Source organism: Epinephelus fuscoguttatus, linkage group LG10, assembly GCF_011397635.1.
Source record: "Epinephelus fuscoguttatus linkage group LG10, E.fuscoguttatus.final_Chr_v1".
NCBI classification, from domain to species: Eukaryota; Metazoa; Chordata; class Actinopteri; order Perciformes; family Serranidae; genus Epinephelus; species Epinephelus fuscoguttatus.
In genome coordinates, this window is record NC_064761.1 from 16,157,685 (window position 1) to 16,184,816 (window position 27,132).

The 27,132-nt window shown below is 40.8% G+C and overlaps 1 protein-coding gene across 1 annotated transcript in view; it reads left to right on the top strand.

Moving 5' to 3' along the window:
• Positions 1–27,132, top strand: part of cachd1 (cache domain containing 1) — a 111,732-nt gene that overhangs the window by 59,127 nt on the left and 25,473 nt on the right. The window contains exons 4-12 of the mRNA XM_049588353.1: positions 7,197–7,303; positions 13,558–13,684; positions 15,163–15,307; positions 15,398–15,614; positions 15,806–15,955; positions 20,423–20,707; positions 22,106–22,255; positions 25,571–25,694; positions 25,841–25,958. Of these exons, the coding sequence (XP_049444310.1) occupies positions 7,197–7,303; positions 13,558–13,684; positions 15,163–15,307; positions 15,398–15,614; positions 15,806–15,955; positions 20,423–20,707; positions 22,106–22,255; positions 25,571–25,694; positions 25,841–25,958 (1,423 nt within the window). The remainder of the gene's footprint in view (positions 1–7,196; positions 7,304–13,557; positions 13,685–15,162; positions 15,308–15,397; positions 15,615–15,805; positions 15,956–20,422; positions 20,708–22,105; positions 22,256–25,570; positions 25,695–25,840; positions 25,959–27,132) is intronic.

Consider the following 27,132-nt stretch of genomic DNA (forward strand, 5'->3'; position numbering starts at 1 on the left):
ATCCATCTTCATAAATCAGGATTTGACTTTTTAGTACCGTGAGATATGCACTTGAAAGATCCCAGGAAAGTAATTGGTATCATATCCTTCTCTAATCTATGATTTCATTTTTTTTTAACACTAGAAATTTTCAGAAAGCTTTCACACACTGCAGTATGTCATTGCGACAACTGAGATGTGTGAGTGAAAAGGGCTCCAACTCCTACAACACAAAACATATCTATGATAGGTGACATTAGGGCTGTACCCAAAATTATGGCAGCCAAATCAAATTTGTCCATTTGATATGAATAATTGACGATTTAAGTTTTTTTTTTTTCATATAAAGTTTAAAGTTTGAACTGAATATTCAGTGTGACAGCAGCATTCATGTAACATCGTAAACAAGCTACAACAGATTGGAAATGTGCAACACTTTATGCTGACATTACATATCAAACAAAAGCCAGAGACTGTGTCGTATTACGTATCTGTGAGCGGTAAATTCAACACTTCCAAGCAGTTGAAAGAAGATAATGTTATCTTGGAGCTTTACGGTGGAAAGTTTTAAAGCGTTTCTTTCGCAGCTCTTTGTACCAAAGAGTAGTGTAAAAGTGAAAAGCGCTCCCTCCATAGCAACATCTGGGGACCAGCACATCCCCAGAAGTACACTGCACAGCACACTGACTAGCAAAAACAAAAACTTGAAGCAATCTCAGACAACTAAGGGGTCTCCAACTGATGATTCGATTCTCCGACTTTCAGGGAGCAGCCCTAACTAATATTCAGTGATTTAATTGCAGGTTTTTAAATCACAAGTATTACATGTTTATTGGTTTGCACACCTGCTTTTACTGCATCCTGACATGACAAAGTCACCCGCATGAGGATGGGCCACTGAACAGAACACCAAATGCCTAACATAATGTCATAATATCATCCGAGGGATAGTATTGCAGAATTTCCAATAGCTTCACCCATAAATTAAACATAAAGATTAAAGACACCATAGTGCTAATACAGAGCTCCTGTTTCTGAAGAGGAATTCTCACCAGCTGAGCTATTGGCAGATTTACAGCCCAGATCAAGAGTATATGTGAGCAGCTACCAAGAGTTTGAGCTTCAGATCAAGCTGATCTTCTGGCTGCTCGGTCAGCACTATGATGATAGCTCTGTTTGCATATTAGAAAAGGAGATGGGGAAACACCAGGCAGGTTGGGAGGGGTTTGTTTAAGTGACCATAGCAGGTGTAAACATTTCTTCTCTCTGTCCATATGCCTCTGTTAATGTCAACCTCCATCTCTTTCCTTCCTCGCTCTTCTCTTCTTTGTTCCTCCATCTTTGGCTCCCTTAAATTTTCCATTTATTTATTCTTCCTTTTTGTCTCTGTTTTCCTGTCTTAATATACTAGCTTCCTCTTCACCTTCTTTTTAACCCTTCCTTTATTTTGATTTCCTTCTTCACATCCTTAGTTGATATTTAAGGACAGATTAAGCAGTGAAGAGTTCGTTGGGTCTCCACCATCTGGCCTGTTTCCAGTACTTGTACATCCAATCAGACTTATGTATCAACAACTGCGGGCATTGTCCAATATCCCAACCAAATGCATAATCAATGGACTATGATAAAATAGAACAAGAGCCAGACGAAGGTGTTGTAAAAATAGCCAAGTATAAAAACAAGGAAACTTGATTCACAGTATAGACTAGCTGTCAAATAAGTTGCATTGTCCTGCTTACCAGGAAGGAACAAACTATCATTAGTGAATGAACAACATTGTCTCTGTAGGAAGAACACATCAACTCAACATCTACATGAGTTTAAGAACAAAAAGTGAAAAACATAACAGTTCATTTAACAGTTACTGTTGTTGTAGTAGCAACATAGTCTCAGACAGCTGGTGTAATGGCTAGTTTTGTTGGCTAACTGATGACAGGAGAGAGGTTGAACTCGTGTCACGTGACTTTGACTTAAGTTAGACTCAAGTCACAATTTCTGTTACTTCACACCCAACCTAATAACATCAACAAAGACTTGCTACTTGACTTAGACTTCAACACCAGTGACTTCACTTGGACTTAAGCCTTTTGACTGGAAAACACTTCATACCTTCCCCCAAATTCAGAGATTTAAAAGTATTTTATTTAAAAATTGTGCCACAGACAAATCTATTTCTAGTCATTTCCTGGATCTACTAATGCTACCAGCAAGTCAATCCATAATTCTACAGATTCACTTTGTTTGAACAATCTGACAGCATCCAATCAAGTTGCAGGAGGGAACCTTGAGGAACTAACGGTACGTTACTGAGCACCAGTTGGTTATTCAAACAACAAAAGAAAAAAAGATTTCAGTAACAACCTGCAAAATGCACAGGTTGAAAATTACAGACGGAGACACAACAACTTCCAGCTTTGTCTGGCATTTGTAGTTGCACAAAGAACAGTAAGTTGAAGCTAATATTAACATAGTTAGTGAGCTAGTGCTAAGCTAACCTTATTACTCTGTTGTTAAAACGGCATTATATTTGGTTTATGATTTGTTTGGCACTCCAAACTTAAATTTAAGGTTGTGGGACTTGCCTGTTTTCACTTCGGATTGAGTGCAAAGACTTTAGACATCTTGTTGCTTGCAAAACAAGACTTGGTTCCAACTCTGGTACCTACAGGTAATGTTCAACTGAAAGTAACTGCTGGTAGCAGAGTAACAAAGGTAATTTTGAAAAGTTGATACAACAAAAGGAGCTCATTCTTCAGAGTCTCATTCACCCAGAAGCCCTTGTAACATTCTGTACTTGTTTTGCATTGTGGTACATTTAAGATGCCTGATGACCTCTGAGTTCAAGGATCACCCTTGGGTCAGCCAGGACTGAGGGGCCCACTGTCTGAATCCCTGTTGGCCCAGTCTGTAATCCGTCCTTTATAATCCCCTAGTTCCAATCCTAGGTGGTCCTACCTTACTTTCTTCATAGTGGGGAGGTTAACGGCAGTGTGAGGGTCTAAAAGAAAGAGAGAATAGAGCAGATGGCAAATACGACATACTGACAACAGGTTCAGGTTGCCACATAAAAGAATTGGATGATGTTTGGAGGCAGTTATTTCAATAACGTAGCAACATACATTCCCTCAGTGATGTTATTTCAGCCACTGTTGTAGCATTTGTGTAGGCAGTATTTTCCCACTTGAATAAGTTTCCTTAGAGAGCCATACATTGATTTATGTATAGCTGTACAGTGTAATGCAATGTAATAAAATATTTGAGCCATTTTTTAGGCCTGGTGTGTGTTTCAGATTGCATGATTTGCCCCGTTTACACAAACAAGGGAGGCCAGAACATTAGAATCACCTCTCAGTTTAATTCAGTCAATGAGCTGTGCAAATCAGCACAGGATAAAAATCCACTAGAGCCTTTTTCCTCCTTTCTTGTGAAAGTAGCTGCTCTACACCAAACACAATTCCAAAATCCACTCTGCATATTGATATCACAATGAAATCTGTTTGGATAGAGCTTTCTCTAAGCACCCTCCATTCTCCAGCTAGCATGTTGCCTGCTTCACCGCTGCTGTTCACTGAGGGATTGCAAACACATTAGAAAGGGTATTACTCTTGACGTCGGAGCTCCCACAACCACAAGCCTCTTCAGTGTAATTGTACTCACTGGGCTTTTTGAATGGCGTATGATTGCCTCCTCTGTGGATATACATGGTTCCTGCAGCAGGGTACATGTTAATATAATGGATTTTATAAACAGTGGATGCTCGTAACTGCTCAACACGGCAGGTGCTGCCTTATTTAGAGGTGTCTGCCTGTTTCACTGTGTGCTATAAGACACTGGGCTTCATGTCTTTTTTTCCAGTGTGAGGATTTGTTTCCAAAACTGGAAGAAAAAAGATGATATTTTTCTTTTGCGAAACCCCTTTGACTTTTCAGAAGTGATTCATTGTATATATTTTAATTTCTTTCTGTATTAACGCAAAGAAAAAATCAAAATCCAAAGACTCATCAATAAATTGTAGTTTGAATCTGTCTCAAGGACACTCACAGGCCCGTTGTCTGTGGGTTGAGTTGTCCTCAGGAATATTTTTAATCACTGCATAGAAAACAACCCCTTTTGGGAGGCATGGTAATAAAGCAAGCATTCCTACAATACATTATTAATATGCATATTAAATGGAAGAATTATTTAAGGCACCATGCATTCAGTCTGGATAAGAGTTTGGTTTTAGATTCTTAAAATGAATTTAAGCTTGTGTTGTTGTTCACGCTTGTGTCTGGTGAGTCCAGCCTTTTTGCAAAACAGATTTTTTTTGCCCTCATTAAAATGTTTGATCAGAATCGAAGCCCCCTCTCCCTCTCTCTTTCCCTCTCTCTCGCGTCCTCATATGTGTTTTTGATGTGGAATTCAAAGCGGCTGCAAATGTATTTTTTATCTGGCACACATTTGTGCTGAGCGTCCTGCCCACCGCTTCTATGCAAAGTGGGTTGAAGGAGAATAGTAATGACTTTGGCCTTATGGGACTCTAAATGAGTGAAGTTCAAACGCAGCCTGTACATCACAGCACCTGTCAATCAAACCGGGCCAGGGCCAGGTCTGCAAGCAGAGGGAGCCAAAGAGTGTGTAGCGTGTGTGTGTGTGTGTGTGTGTGTGTGTGTGTGTGTGTATGTGTGTGTGCGCGCGTGTTTACGTGTGCACATGTGTGTCTGTATGTCGCTAAGCCAGAAGGGGTGGGGGGGTGGTTTGGGGGGGGTGGTCTAGTTGGAGGGATGGAAGGATCAAAGCAGCCCAGGCTTGGTGCAGTGCAGAACAGGCTGCTCCTCTGCATACCTCCCTTTTAGTCAGCTCTTAACTCCAGAGATACGAGCTCTGGAAACCAGGCTTTACTATCAACACACACACACTAGAAAGAGACTTTAACATAACACTGCTCATGCTGCTGTGTAACGTTGAAACAAATCACTGAATGAAATGTGATGTGATATGTGTTAATATGTTATATGAAAAGCTACGTGTTAAAGATGTGCTGATGGCAACACGTGTCACGTTTTTTGACACCTCTTAAACACATTTGCATGTGGGTACGCTCGAGGACAGCAACGTTGCATTACTGGGCCACATCTTTTACTCTACACAAAGCTCCATGTAGGGGCCAGTCACAGCAAGCAACCTGGCTGTGAACTGATATTTTTAAACATACCTAACACATTTGTTCATTATGAGCTCATTCTGATTGCAGATAAAGGCAACACTGTTACAAAGGTTCGCCCTTGTTTAACTGCCATCAGAGATTAACACCAAGGAGACAGATAAGAGTGCTTGTATTGTGTTATTTTTGAGATTACTATCCACAAGTGTTCATATGCTAAGAAACAATCGTAACATGCCTTTGACAAACAGGAGTATAGTATGTGATGCAGGGACCGTTTTCAAAAACAAGCAGAGATATTGCAGTTTGATGATACATTTGTGTTAATATCATAGTTTTTAGATTACTTTTTCCATTGCTGTGCACATATAGTGTCTCATATCCAGCTGACGTGAATTTGCTCCTTGATGCCCAAAAGTAGTTTCAAAGATTTTGACAAAACATTTTTCCATCTTCATCCGGGTCCTGTGTGTGTCAAAACTGTTTTCCTTATATAACCTAATTTAAGGTGTTTTTTTTAACCAACCAAAAATTCACAGTTGAAGCAATGCCTAATGACACTGTCTTATTATTAGCATTGTGTTTAGCCAGGGAACAACCAGCCTGGTCTCGTTCCCAACTTGTCACGTAGCGATGCTTGGTCAGTGGGCCTCTGTGGCAGACTCTCTCTACGTGAACATGCACAGTTAAGTCAAGCTGCGGTTATAGCTTGACTAGGTCTTTTAAATGGACTGCTGTCCTCGTCCCAGTATACAAGCATGGGAAAGGAATCAGTTTGTTTTTACCGAAGTATGTCCGAAAGCACTGCGATAGGTGGCAGTATGTCCCCTTTCAGCTTGTTAATATTGGACCTTTTTTCGGTTGACCTATTACGTCACTAACGAAACAATCACCATACCGTTTTTTCCTCCTACACATGTATTTTAAAATATTTAAGTCTTTCAGCTGACACAGAATGAACTGTGTCTCCTCGTCTGTCCAAAAATGTATGGTTCTAGATGTAGATTTCGCCAAAATGTTACTGGTGTCTTCTTTTGTTAAGCATTTAATGCTTTCTGACGCTACGGGCAACTAACCTAGTATAAACAATGAGAAACTCAGCATAGGGTCGGGGATCTTCACCTGGCAACCTGCTGTTTGTGTCCCCTGTGAAACCACAAGTCAGCGGCATTATTTTAATAACAACGTAGTGTGCTAGTATGTGGAGCATACTATACAAATGACATAAGTGATGTGACATTACATCAAAATAGTAACAACCAGAATTATTTTAAGCCCGACCGTGTTTTTCTGTAAACCTAACCACATGCTTTTGTTGTCTACAGTTCAGGAAGTAAACACAAAAACAAAGTTTTTCATATACATTGTAAGATTATTTTTGAAAAAGACTATGCATTTAATGAGTTAAAACTGTACATTGTCTGTGAAAATGTCCAAACGAATGTTCAAAGCTGATGCAGGAGGGTACCTAGTGCTTCATATTTTGATTTGGTTGGACTGAGAATGTGTTGGGCAAAATAAAAACAAAATGACAAAGAGACAGATAATACAAGCTGTTACAGATGATCTGAATCATCCTATAAGGCAGACAGCCCTTCCTACAATCACATTCAGATGTATTCAGGGAACTGGCTATTTGCTTTATTGGGAGAGAAGCTGAATTCAAGCAGTTTTCCATGGAAAATATTATTCACTAGCCATTTACTTCTACTTTAATACGAGGTCTGGGCAACAGATGATATAGCCAGCGATACAATTCAGTTCAGATGAAACAAGCAGGGCCTATTAGTTTCAACAGATGTTTCATGTAATTGGATTAACTTCATGGTTTCACATAGATTTCTCCACAGTTTGTGTAAAGCATGTAGATCTCAGTCAATAGCTTCTTCTTTAAGTTCCAACATGAACATTACTGTAAAGTTAGATGTATTTGCTAACCTGTGAGTTTGGTTTTATTGGAGTTAAAGCTGTGGAGTAGTAAAATGCTGAGAGAAAAGTCTGAGCTGCTCCACCAACAAATGAGTCAGACACGCTCTATAAATTTCTCAAATGTTGCCTGTTTGTGTGTGTTTAGGTTTGATGGAAACTTCAATACCAACGTCTCCAAGACCATCTGCTGTGACAGACTTTCCCCCAACGTCAACAGCCGAGCTTTCAACCCTGGACGGGACCTCAACTCAGGTTTGTCAGACACACACAAAACACACACAAGAAGAGAGGAGAATCTGCTAGAATACAAGCTGACCTGGTTTAACAAATGAAACATGGACACACAGAGTTTTCACCATATAAACTGTGGAATCCATTTCTTTTTACTGAGAACTGAACACCAAATGCTGAATAATTTAATAGCAGTTGCCACGGCAACCAATTTTTAATTAAGAAGTTATATTATCTTTTCTATTTTTCTTATCGTCTGAAAAGTTGAAAGGAGAGGACATTGATCTGAGATGGAAATAATTAGCTGTGGGTGTCTGAAGAGATGTTCGTTACAGTCTCTCCTGTGCTCCCTCACTCACACTTTCTTCCTTTTCTCTGTCTGCCGCTCCTGTTTTTTCATCCCTTTGATTTTAAAATGATTTTTACAGCCTGAGATCAAATGTGCTTTGTTTGACTTTGAACTCTTGTCTGCGATTGTATTCAGGTAGTGTATGTTCTTGTCAGTTCTTTGTTTCTGTCCTCACTTTACCTCATATGGAAATCACATCAGTTGTCACAAAAATGAGGCGTATTCATGTCATTATAGTACATACATGTACATCAGCATTGTCCTAGAATGGAAAACAGTTTGATGGTGTTCTCACTGCTCAGTACAGTATGTTTATGGAGGCACCACATTGCATAAGCACGTTGCAGATTATTACCATGTAAAACACACATGTGTCTGCACCACATATGTCGGTCTGCATTTGATTAGGAAGAAAATGGACTGAACTGACTAAAAAACGGGCAAAGGCCAACTTTCCCCTGCTGGTTTTTCTGTTCTGATGCCATCGCTTGGTTAGCGGTGTGTTTCCTCCGCTTCCAGAGAAGAATTATCCAGCTGTATTACATGCGTTGGTGACACATATGGGCTGTATTTCCCGGAATATTGAGCTCACTTTCCCTGTGTCTCTTTAACTTCCAGTTTCAGTCCAGCACACGTTGTTAAATCACTGCCAGTCCCCCCTTCAGGAATTTGTAATTGTGTGACAGCGAGTTTAAGTCAGATTGTATAAATTTTCAAATCCCCAAAATGTTTCTACAAAATTGATTTTACCAAGACCTACATTTTTCTGCCTGAAAGTAATCCATTTCATAACCACCTTTATCAGCCAAAGTTAAATAAAAATGCAGCTTTAAATTCCAAAAACTCATTTTCTTTTAATTACATGGGAGAGGACTGTGTTTCCCTGCAGCATGTATCATCAAACAGTACTTGCCTTCTCACTAATCACTGCTCTCACCAAACCTCTCCAATTTAAGTCAAAAAGCTTAACTATTCCTCATCTATTACGGTAACCTAACCATTTGGTTTGCAGAGCTTGAGGATAATACTATATTGCATGGTAGGAAGCACTATGGTTACCTTGTAGACTGAATCCACAGATTAAAAAAAACATTACACAAGAATGTTCAGCTACCTGGCTAGATTACTTATGCAGTATATTGTTAAATAACTCAAAAAAATTCGGTGGATACCCTTGGTAGTACCAAGTTTGGTATCATGACTGCCTCTGAAAAGACTATCTGAAAGTGTGCTGTTAACCCCATTTGTTTGATTCATCGTGTCTCTCTATAGCCCCTAGACACTGCCCGTTCAAGGCAGGGATGTCACGCCATTATTCCACCTCACGTTCTTTGTAAAAGTTGCTGCCATTGCTGCTGTTGTGTTACACGTCACACCTCTTTTGCTTCCGGAATGCTGGCATGCTATCTAAAATCGCACACTGATGCTGCTGTTGTTTGGTTTTGTGTGAAAAATGCAAAAATACAAATGTGGCATATAGAAGAGAATTTTTGTAGCGGCCTTATAGAGCAATCTCCGTGTAAGAGGGGTTCATGACGGCAAGTTTTCATCCAACCTTTCGACTGACCATTCGGAACCAGTCAGCACCTTGCCTTTAGACGTGTTCGGAGGACACTTGATCCGAACTAGTTTATTGGAAGCACAATGAACCCTTTACCCCTCCACTGAACACTGCCCCTTCTTTTTTCCCTTTTTACAGTAAACTTCCAACTAGTTTTTTTCTTTTGCTGCACCCCCAACCCCAACCTATTTCTTTCCAGACATCCCTGCCTGCTCCTCTCTCTGCAAACCATTCATAATTACTGCCATTCATAACACGTCACCATCGGCTGGGTGTTATTTTCCTTGCGAGCCAGTCACGGCGAGTTCAAGTTACCCCTCTCCTCTCCCTGTCCCTCACACTCAGCCCTCCTTGACCCCCACGTTCCCAGTGTATTCATTCTCTCCCATTTGTCTCAGCCCAGTCTAAACAAGCAGCTACAGAGAGGAAGGAGGGAGGGAGTGGGTGAGAGAGCGAGGGATAATTGAGTGGGGGAGAATGATGAATGAAGGGGAAGAAAGGAGGGGGTGAGAGCTGATTGAAATGGAGTAATTGTATCAAGACTGTATTGTATTCTTTCCATCCTCTCTCCTCTCATCTTCTATTTTAGTTTTTTGGGGGGAGGAGAGAGAGATAGTGGATGTGGGAGGCATCAATAGTGATACCAGCAGGTGGGAGTGAAAAGACAAGTAGATGAGAGATGACTGGTGGTGGAGTGCTGTGTGATTAGAGGACTTGTTTGATCCATCGTCTTTCTGCCGTCCATTTTCCCTTTTTGCAGCTTTGCTTACTTCCTGTGCAGTTTCATCCATATCCCTGGTTTAGAGATGTTGTGTCACCTCCCATCTGCTATTGTTCCTTTATTCTTCTCTCCGCCTATCTCATCATCAACACTCATGTCTTGAATGCCTCCCAAAAGGCATGTTGCTATCAGGAACTAATCTGTGTGTGCATTCATATATGTACATATGTTTTTCCAACTTAAACAACTTCAACTAAATCTGGCATCACATTGACTTGCATTTTCCATGCTAAGTTTTGCAGTGTGAGTGACAAGCTGGAAAATAAACTGGAATTAAACCAGAATAGAAGAAACGAGTGTTAAGTAAAAACCTATTTTTTTTCCCAATCAGTTGACTTGTTGCGCTCCAAGGCCTTCACTTCATTTGCATCAAGTTATCAGCTAAAATAAACTAATCACAGATTAATTACACCACACTGCTCATGTTGTGAATTGTGCAGGGCCAGGTTTTTAACTTTGAGAACCATGTAATCAGAGTGAAAATGTAGCACCACACAATACATGCAGATGATTGCTGTGTGGGCTATTTTGCCATGCTAACACAAGGGCTCGAGGGAGGGTGATGTCGATTGGTCTGTTACTTGGGCTTTTGGTCCTCAATTGTGATCACCGACTAAGGACTAAGGATCACCAACTAAAATATCTCAAGTGCTATGTAATAGATTGTTGTGAAAATTTTGGGGCAAATGGTAGATTTATTTTAACAGTGAGAGACAGATAAGTAACAAAAAAATAATAAATAATTATTTGATAAACCTACCATTAAAATTATAGACTGATCATTTCTTTGTCAGTGGGCAAACTTTCAACATCATCAGGGGATCAAATAATTTTTCCCTCACTGTATCCTGGGCCAAGGTGTTCCCAGGCCAGATGAGATATGTAATCCCTCCAGTGGGTTCTGGGTCTACCCCAGGGCCTCTTACCAGTGGGACGGGCCCGGAACACCTTGAAAGGCAGGCGCCTAAGAGGCATCCAAATCAGATGCCCAAACCACCTCAACTGACCCCTTTTGACATGAAGGAGCAGTGGCTCTACTCCGAGCTCCCCCCCGGATGTCTGAGCTCCTCACCCTATCACTAAGGCTTAGCCCAGCCAAACTCATTTCGGCCGTTTGTATCCGCGTCTCCTTCTTTCGGTCACTACCCAAAGCTCATGAGCATAGCTGAGGGTTCGGATGTAGGTTGACCATTTGCCTTCTGGCTCAGCTTCTTCTTCACCACAATGGTCTGGCACAGCGCCAACATCACTGCAGATGCTGTCCCAAACCACCGATCGAGCTCATGCTCCATTCTACCCTCACTCGTGAACAAGACCCCTAGATACACAAACTCCCTTGTTTGAGGCACTTGTAAATTCTTCAGAATTTCTCATAATATCTGCATCATCCTCTGCTAGCATGAGATACTCAAAGCTATACATATGTTGTGTTCACGTGCGGGAGTAGATGCAGATGTATCAAAGCCGGTCATTACAAACCGTCAGCAATATTAAGGTTGAAGGAAATGGGTGTCACTTGGGTCCTATTTCTTGGCTTGTCCATCTGTTTCTGAGAAGATCTAAACACTGGTGGCAGAGTGGAGCTCTGTAGCCTGACAGATGTATACAGAGCCTTTCTTCCACTGTCAACACAACTGAGTTTTTCCTGTTTATATGAGCCTCAGAGATGGATGGAGTGACTGGGCAGTTATGATGTATGATGGGCAACTGTGGTGTGCAAGAACCTGCTGAAAAAAGTAGTTCGTTTGCCAAGCACATGTTGCCAGAGGTGCATCTTGGTGCGGTTTTTAATGTTTGGCAGTTGGAGGGTTTCACAGTTGTTCTGCAATTTAACTATTTGTGTTTATACGTAATTTGTTTTGGATTTTAGCGTTAGCTGAATATTTGACTTGTGATTTTCCACTCTTCCAGCAGGAAAAAGAAATCTTTGGCTCTCGATATTGCTGGGAGGTTGGAAAAGGTCAAAAGAGGTTCTCGTTAGCGAGTGATTAATTCAATGTGATCATAAGCCAAGAACCACATTTCGAGACTATTTAGACTCAGCTGTTATGCATGAATGGCGGTTAGCATGTCTAGCAACGACCATAGACTTAATTACTGAGATAGATTTGAAACCCTACTCGTCTGTGGAAACCCCCACCCGAAAAATAACAAATAGTCAGCTAAATGGCAGAAAGGTTGGTACATGTATACAGCTGCTAATGACCTGTAGAAACCACATTGAATATTTATTAGTAGTAAGAAATTAAACATTGTAATACCTGGCTCAATCAAACCAAACTTTCTCTTAGGGAATATTATATTGGACTCAATATTATAGATTCATTTCTTGCCAAAAACTAGTCTTATGTGGCTGTTGGGATTTGAGCAAAGACATAAAGCAGAAATGCATGTCAAATCACTTTTTGTTTAATAGCCTTATAGAGAGTTTCTCAACAGCTATTTTATTTGCATCTTGACAAGATCTGTGCTAGATTCCTAATCTATATTTTACAGGATTAGTTTATTTGGTATACTTTAGGTTGATTGGACTTGCCATAGTTGGTCTGCATGTCTCTGTTTTTAAAGAAATGCATTGATTTAACAGCTGCATTAGTGCTTCATGCTATTTGAATAAAGCCTGCTCTGATGGCTCTGCTCCGTTTCTTCTGTCTATGTTTTCGTCTATAAAGGGCCCAAAGTTTCTATTTGTGTCTCTCTTACCCCCCCCCCCACCCCCCGTTTCTTTGTGAAAGGCCGTTTTGTGTTGCAGCGAGCGGAAAGGAAGTTGCTGGCTTTGTGATGGGATCTCTGTGAAGATACTGTTGACTCTGTGACCCAGTAAAAAAAATCTGTCTGTTAGTGTTGAGCAAATACTCAGGCTCAGTGTCTCTGCAGAGGTTGTAGTCAGGGCTGTTATTTCAGCTCACCCTGCAGTCACAGTTAGCACACACAGATCAGGTTCTGGGATCCAAATGGGAAAAAGGTACTGTGAACTTTGCAGAAGTTATGTTTGAAACTGCTTCTTTATATGGAGTTAATTTATTCTACTCTATGAGAGGTGTGAATGGGGGGAATGCATATACATGTGTATACTGTGTACCCAGTCAGAAAGGGGTGTATTTAACTCCTCATCATGCCTGAATAGGCAGGTTTGCATAGATCTGAATAAGGTGTGAAGGCCAGTAACAGAATATAAAGCATGATTGTTTGTCAGAGGAAAAGAAGACAAGTTACAGAAGTGGGTGTACTTGAGTTAAAAGTAGGCTGATTTGAGATGAGCCAGGCCTGCACAGACTCGATCAGCACTCAATGCTTGCTGGTTAGATTCCTGTCTGACTTAACGCCAACTTGCTCTGACATCATGCAAATGTGCAAATGAGCCGCAGTTTTTGAAGCCGGGCATCTGAGTTGCTCCCATAGACTTCAAAACATCAGGCCATGGTGTGATATTCCTGCCTGGATGTTGGATCAACATGATGGCCTGTTGCCAGCTTTTACATCGGCAGTTTGGGGCGAATTGAAGCATCCATGTTTTAGAATATGTAGTGGTAGTACTAGTTTTAACATGTTTGCTGTTTTCTTTGTGTCTCTTTTCCCTGTAGTGTTGGCAGACAACCTGAAGTCCAACCCGGGGATAAAGTGGCAGTACTTCAGTTCAGAGGAGGGCATCTTCACAGTCTTCCCCGCCCACAAGTTCCAGTGCAAGGGAAGTTACGAGCACCGCAGCAGGTATGGACCAAGTTCCCCTTTAGTATAACATTTTTATTTATTTATTTTTTTTAATTGTCAAGCTCAAAGTTACTGGCAAGCACACAATTTGTCAACAGATATCACCCACTTAGCAAAGTATTAGAATAGGCCGGCTGATATCAAAACCCCATCAACTTTTTCCTGCCTTCATCCACCCTCCCTCTCCTGGTCCTCTTCCTCACCCCTCCTCTCTGTCAGTTGCTGTGGGGTGGCCCAGAGGGCATGTTGATGGCACGCTGCCCTCACACACCCTGACCACACATGCCCGTGGCAGGAATGTGGCTCTGTACCCACTAAAGCCTGTTGGAATTTCACACCTCCGGTGTTGTGGGGGTTTTTGTGTCCACAACTGAAAGATGTCTCTTTCTCTCTCTTGTCCTTCCTTTCTATATTCTTTGTCTCTCTCTTGTTTTTTGGGACATTTTAATATTTCTTTCTTTCTTTCTTTCTTTCTTTCTTTCTTTCTTTTTTTTTTTTTTTTTAAATCATGTCCTTCGGATTTTTTTCTGGCTGTTCAAGTCAGTGAGCTGGCATGCAGCCATGAGAGAAATGACGTTACTTGGCTTGCTTCAAGTGTGAATGAGGCTTTGTGAGTACATCACTCCCCTTCTCCGCCCTGTGTCTCCTTGTCCAGTGGACCACACACACACAGGCTCTGACCTCCCAGTCCTCTGCACTGGTCTGCACCCCACCAAACTAATAATATACATGCATTAACACATACCTCAAAATAATAGTTGTAGACCTGGTATTAAGCCAACAACAGGCAGATAAAGCGCAGTCTGCATTAAATCACTGAGGATCCATGATAATGTTGTGTTTTTTTCTTTGTGGGGGAGTTTTCATAGTTAAGCAGCAGGTTTATTATGTTACTTTAGTTTTTGTTTTTGCCACCATGACCCTATAAGGCCTGAAAAGCTGCTGCAGTCGTATTTTATGAACACATGAACACATAAGCAATAAACTGAATAGTGAAATACCATTTTCTAACTTTTGGAGCTTGAAAGTTTCCCATACATCTGTAGGAAGTCATGCACACATGGTTTTCAATACATAACCCAGCGGTGACAGCGAGAAATGCGTCAAGTGTTGAACCTCCACCAAAAACAACAGTAAAGGGAAAGATATCTCTTGTGAAAACTGCAGCTGAGATCAGAAACTCTGACAAAAGCCACCCAAGGAAGACAAGGAATGAGGAGAAGGTGAAGGAAAAAGACATAATATTTAGTTAGCAGATGCATGAGATGGTTTCAGAGACACGTTGCTGATCTTCACTTCACTTCACTTCACTTCACTTCACTTCACTTCACTTCACTTCACTTCACACTTCAGCACTTAGAAAACACTAACATTTTATTATCACTGTTCAAATGCTGTTACAGTTTGTGTTAATAGCGTCTCGGATTATATTACTGTATAGTAAATGTTTGTGTGTATTTGTGCGTGTGCTCCTGCAGGCCTGTGTATGTGTCTGCGGTGCGTCCCCAGTCCAAACACATCGTGGTGATGGTGGACCATGGAGCGTCTGTGACTGACACCCAGCTTCAGATCGCCAAAGACTCAGCACTGGTCATCCTCAACGCTGTAGATGAACATGACAAGGTTAGTGAAAGGAAATAGACAAAATACGACTTTTCAGTGTTACTCAAACTAACATTTTTTTTAATTTAATCTCATTGTCCCTCTTTTCAGATCTCCATTCTGTCAGTGGCAGAGACCGTTCGTTCCTGTTCTCTGGACCAGTGCTACAAGAGTCTGCTCTCTCCGGCCACCAGTGAGACCAAGAGGAAGATGAGCACCTTCATCTCCAACATCAAGGCGTCTGATGGAGCCACACAGCACGCAGCAGGTTTCCAGAAGGCCTTCCAGCTGCTCCGAAACACCAGCAGTCTCTGCAAACAGATTGCCAGTAAGAAGTTGTGACATTGCGGCATTGCTGTATATTAGGAGTTTGGACAGATGTCTGTTTGCTGCATTAATGATCAATTCAAGCTCTTGTCCACAGGTCTATGAGCATATTTTACAACATCATCACCTCTCTCGTCATATTATTCAGTATTAACCAATACAAATGTCGTGTTTGCTTCTGTCTTCTATCAGCCACAGACATGGTGATCATCTACCTGTCATCCGGTATCACGTCTCGAGACTCGTCGGAGCAAGAGAAGAGAGCGACGCTCAGTGTGGTCAGAGAGGAGAACCGACATCTGAACAACTCGGTCATGATCCTCACCTACGCTCTCATGAATGGTAGGTCGCTCGTATTTCAGACTGGTGACTGTTGAGAGTGGTTTTAACAGATGTTCACCTGCATTTTATGTCCTCACAATAAAGAAATGTTGTTTTTTTCTGCTTCAAGACAATATTGCAGCAAGTGATTTCAAGACAAAATTCTGATTATCTGCTGATTTCCCTCAGCAATAATCAGTCAAACCTGAGTGTTGTGTTATGACAGATTTTGTTTTAGTTTTTCTATCATTTCTTTTTTTCTTACCAACAAATCTATTCCAAGATTTATTTTGTAAAATAAGATCCAAATCCTAATCGTACTTGAACTAATTTAACCTAGAGTTTTTTTCCCACATTTTCCATCCTGCTCTCTTGAACGTGATATGTGAAGAAAGCATTGAGGGTATTTCTTTAAATTTGGCACAAACATCTGCTTGGACTAAACTATGAACTGATCAGATTTTGGTGGTTGAAGATCAAATGTCAAGGTCATTGTGACCATGTCCTTCTCATTCTTTTGAACGCAATATTCTCAAGAACTCTGAGAGAATTTCTTCAAATTTGGCACAAATGTCCACCTAGATGCAGATGAATTGATTAGATTTTGGTGGTCACTAGTCAAACATCTACTACTCATTCTCGTGAACAAGATATTTAAAGAAATCCTTTAGGGAGTTTCCTTGGATTTGGCACAAATGTCCACCTGGACGCAGTGAAGAACAGATTAGATTTTGGTGGTCAGTGGTCAACTTTCAAGGTCACTGTGACCTCAAAAAACACATTTTTGGCCACAATTCAAAAATGTATAAGTAAAATCTGACAAAAGTTTAGACAAATGTTTAATAAGATATAGACATTTTATATCCCCCCCGCCCAAAAAAATCAAAGTTCAACTTCACTGTGACATAATGTTTTGCAAAAACATTTTTTTCTGGCCATTATTTAACACCGTAGCTCAGGAACAGAAGGGAAGACATTTAGTCAGACACTGAATTGGTGACGCTAATCTTGGGTGTCCACCTTGAAACCTTGCTGATTGTATAGATCCTCTGTGCTGCAGGTTTGAAGATGTGTGTGAAGCATCCATGTTTTAGAATATGTAGCTTCTTTGCAGCAACATCCATATTTGACTTGTCAACTGCCATGGCTACATACAAGTCTGAAAAGACAGGATGTAAACTGTAACAGTAACTTGACTGGTTCACAGAGGCACATAACTGAGAGGCAGTAATTCTAATTTAAATCCTAAAAGCACAAATTTTCACAGCATTTAAAGTTTAAAGTGTAAAACCAACTACACAAAGAGCTGTAGCCTTCTAGGTTATATCGCACATTACATGTAGTTGTACACTTATATAAATTGCTGTGTTTTATTTGGGTATTTGGAACAGGAGCCAGCTGAAAAATTATATCTTTTAAAAATAAAGCATAAAACAGCTATTTAAGACCATTTCTGGCTACGTATTAGTCACATATTCCCCACATTAATTTTGTTTTTGTTTCCTCTTGTTTTGCTCACGTCTAGACCTTCATTCAGTTGTAGCTCTGCTGGGATCTGTCTCCATGTTAGATATATTTTCTCTGTGTTCTTGGATACAATGTGCTCAAGAGAAGACTGAAGGTTAGAGAGGTGCTCAGAAACCTCAAAGGCTTTTTTTTCTCTTCTGTGCGTGTGTGTTGGTGTGGTGTGTATGCTTCCTTTTCCTCTTTTATTGTCCTTGTCCATCCATCTGCCTCCTCTAATTCCTGCCTCCCTCCGCAACACACACACATACACTCACCTCTGCTGCGCATGCATTAGTCCACCATTAATACAAATCGTTTTTGCATCTGAGAATGGAAATTAGGTACATCTAAGAGAGGAGAGAGTGAGACTTCAAAGGGCATGCTGCTCACTCTGTGTGTGACTGACAGAGGACCTTGGCTGTTTAAAGAGCTCCATGATGAAAAGGATGCAGAAATCTATCGTCCTCTGAGTTTATTAGCATTGCATATCCAAAAAAACATTTGTTTTGTCGCTGACGCTGCTGCACACAGCTGAAAGGCCCACTGTGGGTGTGGGTGTCTTATTCCCTGCATCCCCTGCCAAATGTGAAGTGCTGATTGTTCAAGGAGATCAGCAGTCCCTCGGCAGTATAATGCACAGTTGTGTTTGTGTGTGTTGATGTTGATGAGATGCCCACCTCCCTCACCATAACTGTGTATGGCAGCCTGAATAACCTGCTAAATAAACAGTCAGATACAGTATGGTCTCCCCACCATATGTTAATCATTACCTGCTTACTCACTGTATTGCAAATATGGCTGTATTCTTTTGATTTATCAAAAAAGTAGTATTTTATAAAATGTCAGAAAATCCCCACGACAGTGTCTCAGAGCACAAAATAAAGTCTGCAATTGTTTTATATGACAAAGAGATGACAGAAGATATTCAGTTAAAAATCATATGAAATCGAGAAAATGAGAAAAGAAGCTAGAACGGCTGTTGATTCAATTTTGATTTACCTCCGATCAACTAATCAACTAAATGTGTCTGCACAAGTTGCATTTTCGTGTAGGCCTCGTTGTTTGCCCCACAGACCATTTTTATATCGACAGCCTTTTAAGGGACTCCTCTTGGGGGTGCCATACTGTTTCCTGCACATTGAAAACAGAGGCTAAAAAAACTGAGATTGAATGGTAGTACTAAGCAGCGCTGATTGAAACAAGTTATAGCTTTCTGTTAAACTGTAATCCAAGATCATTTGTTACCAGCCAGCCACCGTATTCTTTACTTTGTTAAAATGGCCAAGCTCGGATCATGTCAGCCACCAGTTGGAGCATTTATTGGTCCAGATGCAGCACAGTGCATTCTGGTAGTTGTAGGCTTTCTACCTCTTGAGCAAAAGTGAATGCAACAGCCCTTTATCTCTGTTTTGTCCAGACATATAGCACCAATTTCAAAAGTATTTGCATTTTAACCTGTCATACACAGCCTAATTTTTTTGAAAAGATCTTTTTTCTAACAGTGTAATAAATTCTTAAACACTCGCTGAATATTTTATCTTCCCTGCCGCCCCTAAGGTAACTCACAAACTGCTGCTTTTGACTTACTCAACTCAGCTAGGTAGCTACACCAATGATGGATGTAAAAGAATGTAAAAGGAGTTGAATGTGGTTGATGACAGATTGATTACCTCACGTACTGATGACCTACTGGTGTAAAGAGTGATGAGGAAAGACACAGCACAGACAGGTAAATTACATTTTCACCTTGTGACCTGCTGGCATGTTTGATGGTTTCCCAGCCTACTCAGTGCAGGTTTTAAAATATTCAAAGAATTGCCTTTGCATATGTTCTCATGTTTTTTTTAGCCCCCAAGATACATAAATTGAATTTTTATGAGTCAGTCAGTGTTTGATAACAAGACAAAAATACAGGGTAGATTTTAACATATAGATGTTCCCTAAAAACTCAAAGATTACAATAAGAAAAAGGATCGTTATAGCTTAGAAGAGTGGTAAAGGATCCTCCCTCTTAAATTAAAGTGAAGAGAAACCTGTGCAGTCAGCAAACTCTCTCCTTTGTGCCGCTTTGACATTGCCACCCATGACGACATTGCCTCCCATCACTCGCCCAGCGTGATGATCAGCAGAGCCTTGGCATTAAAAAGGGATTCTGCTGTAATCCAGTCAATGATTGGATACTGGCAGACATTCTATGCTCCAATCCTCCCCAATAGGTTGTGAGATGCCAAATGTTCCAGGTGACAGCTGTAGGGGCCAGCCATGGTTATCCATTCTCCTTTAAATGACCTTATGAGGCTTGGAAAGATCGAGCCCGAAGAGCGCGTTAACGACTCAACGGCATATTTTCTTTAAAGCGACGAGGGATTTATTCATGTCATGATCTCTGAGCTTCACAGATGACAGTTGTTCTTCGACAGATGCACGAGATTGGACAAATAAAGCTTATGGAGCTCATGACGCAGGTTCACAAGTCCGGGCCTGCATGTATGAAATGTCTCTTTGGCTCATGCCAAATAAGTTTGGGAACTCTGTGAGGCAATGTATAGTATGTGCCTTGATTAATGATCCAGTTTAATGCAAACCTCTTGCTGCATGAGGGTAATTGTTCTCTAAATGCACTTCATTTCAAAGATATTTGGTGATTTCTGCCGCTGTTTGGCTGCAGGAGCATGATTTCTTTTTCCAGCTCCTTGAAGGGTTTTGTTTTTTTACAGCTCGAGGGGAAAGAGAACAGTGGGTTGCCTTTTATAATAGGAATTTGAGTCATGCGCTCTTCAGTGAAAAGCTGTTTACTCTTTGTACCTCCTCTCAACCACTCCCTCCTCTTTTCATTTGCACAGTTACCCTGTTCAACAGGCCTTCAGCCGTGCCGTCAATAACGGATTTGTTCTTAATATCCCTGCTCCGTTAAATCAAACAAAGTCAACCCACCCTCCCTATCCTAACCTCTTTCTCTATCCCGTTCCCTCCCCCCTGCAGAGGGAGTGACAGGCCTGAAGGAGCTGGCCTTCTTGAGGGATCTTGCAGAGCAGAATTCGGTGAAATATGGCGTCGATCGAATGTCCGACCGGGACCGCTCCTCTGTGGCGTCCTCGTCTGGATCAGCAGGAGCTGCCATGATGCCGGTGGTGAAGGGAAGCATGATGGTGCTAAACCAGCTGAGCAACCTAGAGACGACAGTGGGCCGCTTCTACATCAACCTGCCCAATCGCATGATCGACCTGGCCCGCTTCAGCCTGCCCTACTCTGACCCCATGGGAGATGGTGAGTGATGGATACAGCTGGTCAGAGATTATGTTGCACAACTTTAGATCAGTGGAATAACACTGATGAATTATTCAAATTACAACTGCATACATTTTTCAGTAATAGTCAGTAGTTTAATTTATTCACTCTCTTGCCAAGAGTCAGATGAGACATCGACACCACTCATGTCTGTAAGCTCAACACAAAGCTAAAGCCAGTAGACAGTTAACATAGCTTAGCATTAAAAACAGATTTAGGAACAAGTTATTGTTTTGCTAGTCATAAGTAACTCAGCAGTCTTTGCACTCAAGTCCCGAGTCAAGTCACAAGTCCTAAATTTTGAGTTTTGAGCAAGTCATAATGTGCTCCTCATCAAATTTAATGACTTTTTAACAACAAAGTAATAATATATCACAAATACAAAAAACATTAACGTGTTTTGTATTTGCTGAAATAACCTTGTTAAAACAAATGTGACTGAACTTTGTCATTAAAAAAAGTTGTGCTGGCACTGCACTTTCATTGCACATAGCACTGTTAACCGGTGCCGCAATTTGCTCGCTAACTATGTTAATGTTAGCCTTGAGTTACCTTTTTTTTTTTTTTTTTTTTTTGCAATTTCAAATGTCAAACAAAGTTGTTGTGTTGTTGTGTTTTTATCTGCAATTTTGGACCTGCATGTTTTACTGCAATTTGTCTTTTAATGACTGCTGCATAGTTTATGCTTACAAACGAAATGATCTTTAGTATAACTTGTTTTCGAACTGGCTATCAGTAACGTAATGTTACCTCTTGTTCTCTCCTGCATCTTGTTTGGATGCTGTTGCACTGGTTAAAACAAAGTGGATCTTGGGAATTACGTGTCAGCTTGCTGCAAATACATAGTTTTAATCTTTGTTCTTGGGGGAAAGTATCAAGTATTTTTAAGTCAAAAGACTCAAGTCCAAGTGAAGTCACGGGTTGTTGGTGTTTAAGTCAAAGTCGAGTTGCAAGTCTTTTTTGATTTTGTCAAATCAAGTCCAAAGTCATTGTGACTTAAGTCTGACTCAAAGTCATGTGACTGGAGTACACACGTCTGAAAAAAGACTGGAAGCGGGGAAACTGCTAGCCTGGCTCTAAGCTCTCTAATTATCAAGTTACATGCTGAGATTTTTTTTGACTGAAACATTGACTTGCCCGGGGAAATATAATGGGATGTACGATGTTAATACAGTAAATGAACTTTGGATGTGGTGGTAGGCTGATTTGTTCTTTGGACAGAGACGGGCTAGCTTGTATCTGTTGCATTTATATTCTGCACAAAAAATGAATGAGAACTAAACAGCAAACACACTTTAAGCTCAAAAAAGATCATCTTTGTGCGATTAACTAACCTCGGGTGTTGGATAAACTAGATTCCTCCTCTTCTTTCCCCAGGGTTTATTATGACCGTGAGCCGGCCGTGTTATTTCGGCAACCTGCTCCTTGGCGTGGTCGGCGTGGATGTGAACCTGGCCTACATCTTGGAGGATGTCACCTACTACCAAGACTCTCTGGCGTCATACACGTTCCTCATTGACAACAAAGGTCAGTCACATGCGAGACAGGCAAGGTGGTAGTGATCAGCACAGTTTGGTTCCTCACTCTCCCAAAACTAACTCATGGTCAGCCATGAACAGCAGCGTTGTAACCAAAGATGGCTTTAAATCTTTACGACCCGTTCTCTAAGTAAAGTTTTCTCCATGTGCAGTAACATAGATTTTTAAGGCAGTAACAAGACAGCACCATTCAGGAAAAGTCTTGTTAGGACCTCCAGGTCCGACAGACTTCAGTGATCTACAAAACATTTCTGTGCGCATTCAAAGTATCAATCTTTATTAGTCACGGCCTTAGAGAAACACCCCATATGCTTGGAAGAGAGTGTCTTTTGGTGTTTTTGTTTCACATACAAGTGGAATTACACTTTATTTTGTCTGTTTCAACTTCCCCCACAGCCATTATCCCTTATTAGACTTAATTGACATCTTCTTGGTAGCACTGGCACTTCTTTGGCATTTCATTCTCTGTTGAGCCATGCCTCAGTGCTTTACCACAGCGCAGGGCGGTAGTGCTCATGTCCGGTCTTGATTTATTTTGGCCTCAGCTGAGGGGGTCTTGACTGAACCAAGTGGTGCTGTGCAGCAGGTAAGTTGTGCTCTGTCTGCAGGTTTAGAAAGCAGGGACATTAATGGAAGGAGTTGTGATAGATGGCACTATTGCTGCATTGCTTGCTTTTGTATACTCAGGAACATTTGTTGCAATAATGTGCTCCTGCCAAGATAGTAAGATAGTTAGTTGAAATTTGTTTGCTCACTTTCACATATTTAAACATAACCATGACTCTCAGCTTAGGTCATATTAACTTATAAAAGGTCCACCCTTTAACAACTCCTATTAACATTGAGTGTTTGCTAAGCCTAGCGGCAAATTAAACCAGGCTCAGTTGAAATGTTGAGCTAGATGGCAGGTATATCAAACATGGCAACAACCAGACTTGATTTGTGTGTTGTCTTGGTGACCCGGGCCAGGAGGCAGTGCCATGCTAGTTCTAGGCAAGAAGAAAGGATGATTAAACAAAGCTGGAGCAAGACAAGGTTGAAATGAAAGGTTGCCTCAGTTTGGGTGGAGCATAGAAGAGGGAGCAGGTGATAGAGAAATATGTGGAAGGGAGGTGAAGTATAATTGAGCAAATCATAAAACACTGGCAGACTAACAGACATGTACTCACCTGAAGTGTTAAGCATCGTCATTTCTTAAACCTTATTATTGCAAGTGAACTTCTGCAGCTGTGTGAGTTTGGCTCCTCTGCCGTGCCATTCAACGAGCCTCTTTTTTTTCCCCTCTAAAATGTTTGTTATTGTAATAAATATGCCATCAAATTATAGCTTATTACTGCACCATGCTTATTAAAGCAGCTACTCGGTAAACACTGACGAATGAGTGCCGTTAAAGTTATTAGCTGGCATTCAAATCGTCTGCTGGCAATTAGAGTGAAGGTAAATACAATTAGGTAAATAGATGGCTGACAAGAAGCTTCCGGACCTGGAACTGGAAATAGCAGAAATTGAAAATATTTTTGCATGTGAGGCATTTATCTTTTTAAATGTGTGCGTGTGTGGATCAGAATAAAGCAAGCCTGTGCGTAAACTGAATAATGTATAGATTTATGTATGCTTGATATCACGCTATGGCCCTGTTTATGTGTGCTGTAGTTTGCTGTATGAGGACAGAGATGCCTTGTTTTAGTAAATCGGTTCTCCTTAAAGAGTGTGAGACACCACACAAACCAACATACTGTCCCTTTTTCAAATATACACAGTGTATTAGAACTGTGTAAAAAAAAAAAAAAAAATAAAGTGTTTACTTCTTTCAAAACAAATGGACTTTCAATCCAGTTTCTTGAGGGCTTTCTGGCTCTCCCAAAAGTATTACAGCTGCTGTTAAGAGTGGTGTTTATCACAGCACTGCACTCCTTAGCACCACTAAAGTGCTGGTTGTTACTGATCTTATTTAGAACAGTTTGAAGGTTAGATGCTGTTTCTCGTTCTCGCTGGAATTTAAGAGTTTGGGAAAAGAGCAGCTTTAAAATGAGCAGCGTCCACTCTGGTTTTTGTTGTGACTTTTACAGCATCAACAGCTTTCTATGTTATTAGATTTAAATCAGGTGCCCAAGAAGTCGCTGGGCTTTGAAACCAATTTTTGTAGAGGTCAGAGTATTACATTGTCACCTGTTGGCCCAAAAATACTTTTTTCCTGTTGGCTTACACAGTAAAAGAGATGTCTGTAAATCAGTGGATACATTTTTTTGAGTGTTACAACCCTCGCCATGTGACTGGTTTCACTATCAGGATTTGATCCATTCGGTTTGGTAACATTTGGAAAGTGTAGAAGAGTGGCAAGATTGAATCATTTTATCCACATTCAAGTTGAAAGAGCGCTAAACCAGAGGTAGCGAAAGTCTCTATTGTGCCTGCTCTATGGGCCTCATGGTGCAGACACATGTGCCACCAGGCCCCCCGGGAAGCTGCTCAGCCTTGCTTTCAATTCTTTCCAGTGGTCTTTCACCACCAAAACACCATTTTCCCCCGAGACGACTATTGTAAGACACGTCTGTAAAACTGTGTACAGGACACCTTTAATGGCAGACAAGGTCAATACCGCTCTTTCTAGTTCTTGATCCATGGTGGAGTTATATCTTTAAAACTTTCTTTGAGCTGAGCAGGAACTCATGGGGGGGTCCAGGGGAAAAAAAAGTGTTTGACTAATTTTTGGGCAGTTATTGCACATTCAGTTAACATATTGTATCAAGTTGCAAGAATAGATCTATGCGACAGTAGGTGGCACTTGTACTCACCCATAATCAAATACTAGGTAAGATAAGCTTTTATTGATCCCCAGAGGGGAAATTCAGGTACTGCAGCTGCACAAAGACAAATATAAGTACAAATAAATACAGATGTTAAAAATATACATATATTTATCTGTGGCAGTTTATCATGATATTATCGGTGGTAAAAACAAGTTCACAGTTTAACTGACATTTTTAATGAATGTGGCCTCAGAAATTTTCAAGATTTTAATATTACTTCCAGTGAGCTTGCACACCAGCATCTTTTTTTATGTACCTACAGCTACTGTTCGCACAGCAATACCTGCCTACAGTGTTATCATCAACAACTGGCACAGAGTATGGAGCAGTGGTAGACAGTATTGATCGCAGGAGTAATTGTGCAGTATGACTACACTCTGTAGTGCCTTGTTTGACAGGTTGTTTCGAATAGTTGTTTTAATGTTATATGTAAATCCAGTTTTTCCTAGTTGATCTGTGCTCTTATTAATGGCATTGGCGTTTGATTTTCCTAGGTTACACCCTGATGCATCCGTCACTGACACGGCCCTACCTGATGACCGAGCCTCCCCTGCACACCGACATCATCCACTACGAGAATATCCCAGGCTTCCCTGTTGTCCGACAGAACATCCTCAGGTAAGACAAGATGAGTGAATAAAAAGTTGGCTTCTAAAACCATTTAAAATACCTCCACCCATGGATACATAGATGATATGTATGTATGTGTTTTTTTTTGTTGGTGTTTAAAGCTGTGTTTTTTTTTGTTTTTTTTTTTCTTACAGCCTCCCACTGGGCAGTCAGGTCATTGCTGTGCCAGTCAACTCCTCTCTGTCCTGGCACACCAACAGACTCCGGGACAACAGCAAAGATGCATACAATGTCAGCTACGCCTGGAAACTGGTAGGTGAATTTATGGACGTGTAGACAATAAACATTTGGTCACTGGTGACATTTATCTTCTCAGTCCAGCACTGGCACCTCAGCCTAGATTGAACAATTAATTTTTTCAACACTTTCACTGGTGTAGACACAAACGTACATACACTGAAACGCTATGTAAAATTAGAAGTAGAAGAAGAAGAAAATCAGATGTTTTTCAATAGATTGACTGTAATTTAATATGTGAAGGTGAGTATTATGAACTTCCAATTCCCTTTTTCCCCTCATTTGAGTGCTAGTATATGAGCTAAAGGATTGTATGTGAGCACTCATGATGATCTTTAGGTCTGACCCAGTGAGCCATTATCGTGTTGGGACAATAACTATCTCCTGTACTTTCTCTCCATCTCTGTCTTTAGCTCTTTATCATTCCTGTGCCGAGGTCTAAAAGCAGTGTAGAGATTTACGCTCCCAGCCTTTATGTCTCCAACAAACCTCTGCCACCTTAAATTAGTCGGCGTAATAAAAACCTGGCGCTCCCACACCCAGAAACCGTCTGTCCCTCGAATCTGCTTTTTCTCTGCGGCCCAGAGGTGTCATGTTTTAGGAACAAATGGCAACAGCACAGCAATAACATCACGCCATATTGAGCCTTTTTGCTTTCTGACATTTAGGCTTTTGGCAGGGGCAAAAATATCACACTTGATTTAGGCATTTCACTTTTAGCCTTTTTAAAAGCTTTTGACATTTTGTGTTTTTTTTTTTTTTTTTTCTCACACGGGCGCCAGAGTTCAAACACGTCACCTTTTGCCATGAGTTTGGCAGCTGTCTCTGTTTTTTAAAATGAACTTTCCAGAGCCAGAAAAATGGTAAACAGGCTCAGGAAGAAAAAATTGAGAGGAGTATGTTGATTCACACGCCGACAGTCTGTCTTTCTGCAGGATAAATAATGTCCAGGAGCTCTTTTATGACTATACCATGTTTCTGTGTTAGTGACCAGAGTTTAGATGAAAATCTATCTGAGGGGATTTTTTTCCTCTTGAGTTATCAGAAGCTCCGGGGTCTTTCTAAAAACTGTTTACTGTTTGTTTGACAGTTTGCATGATTTACCAACAAAGTCTCAGAGTTTGGGACCTGACTAGCCCTGCATGGTTGATTTAGAGTCAGTGGGGTGAAAACAGATGTTAAGCAGGAT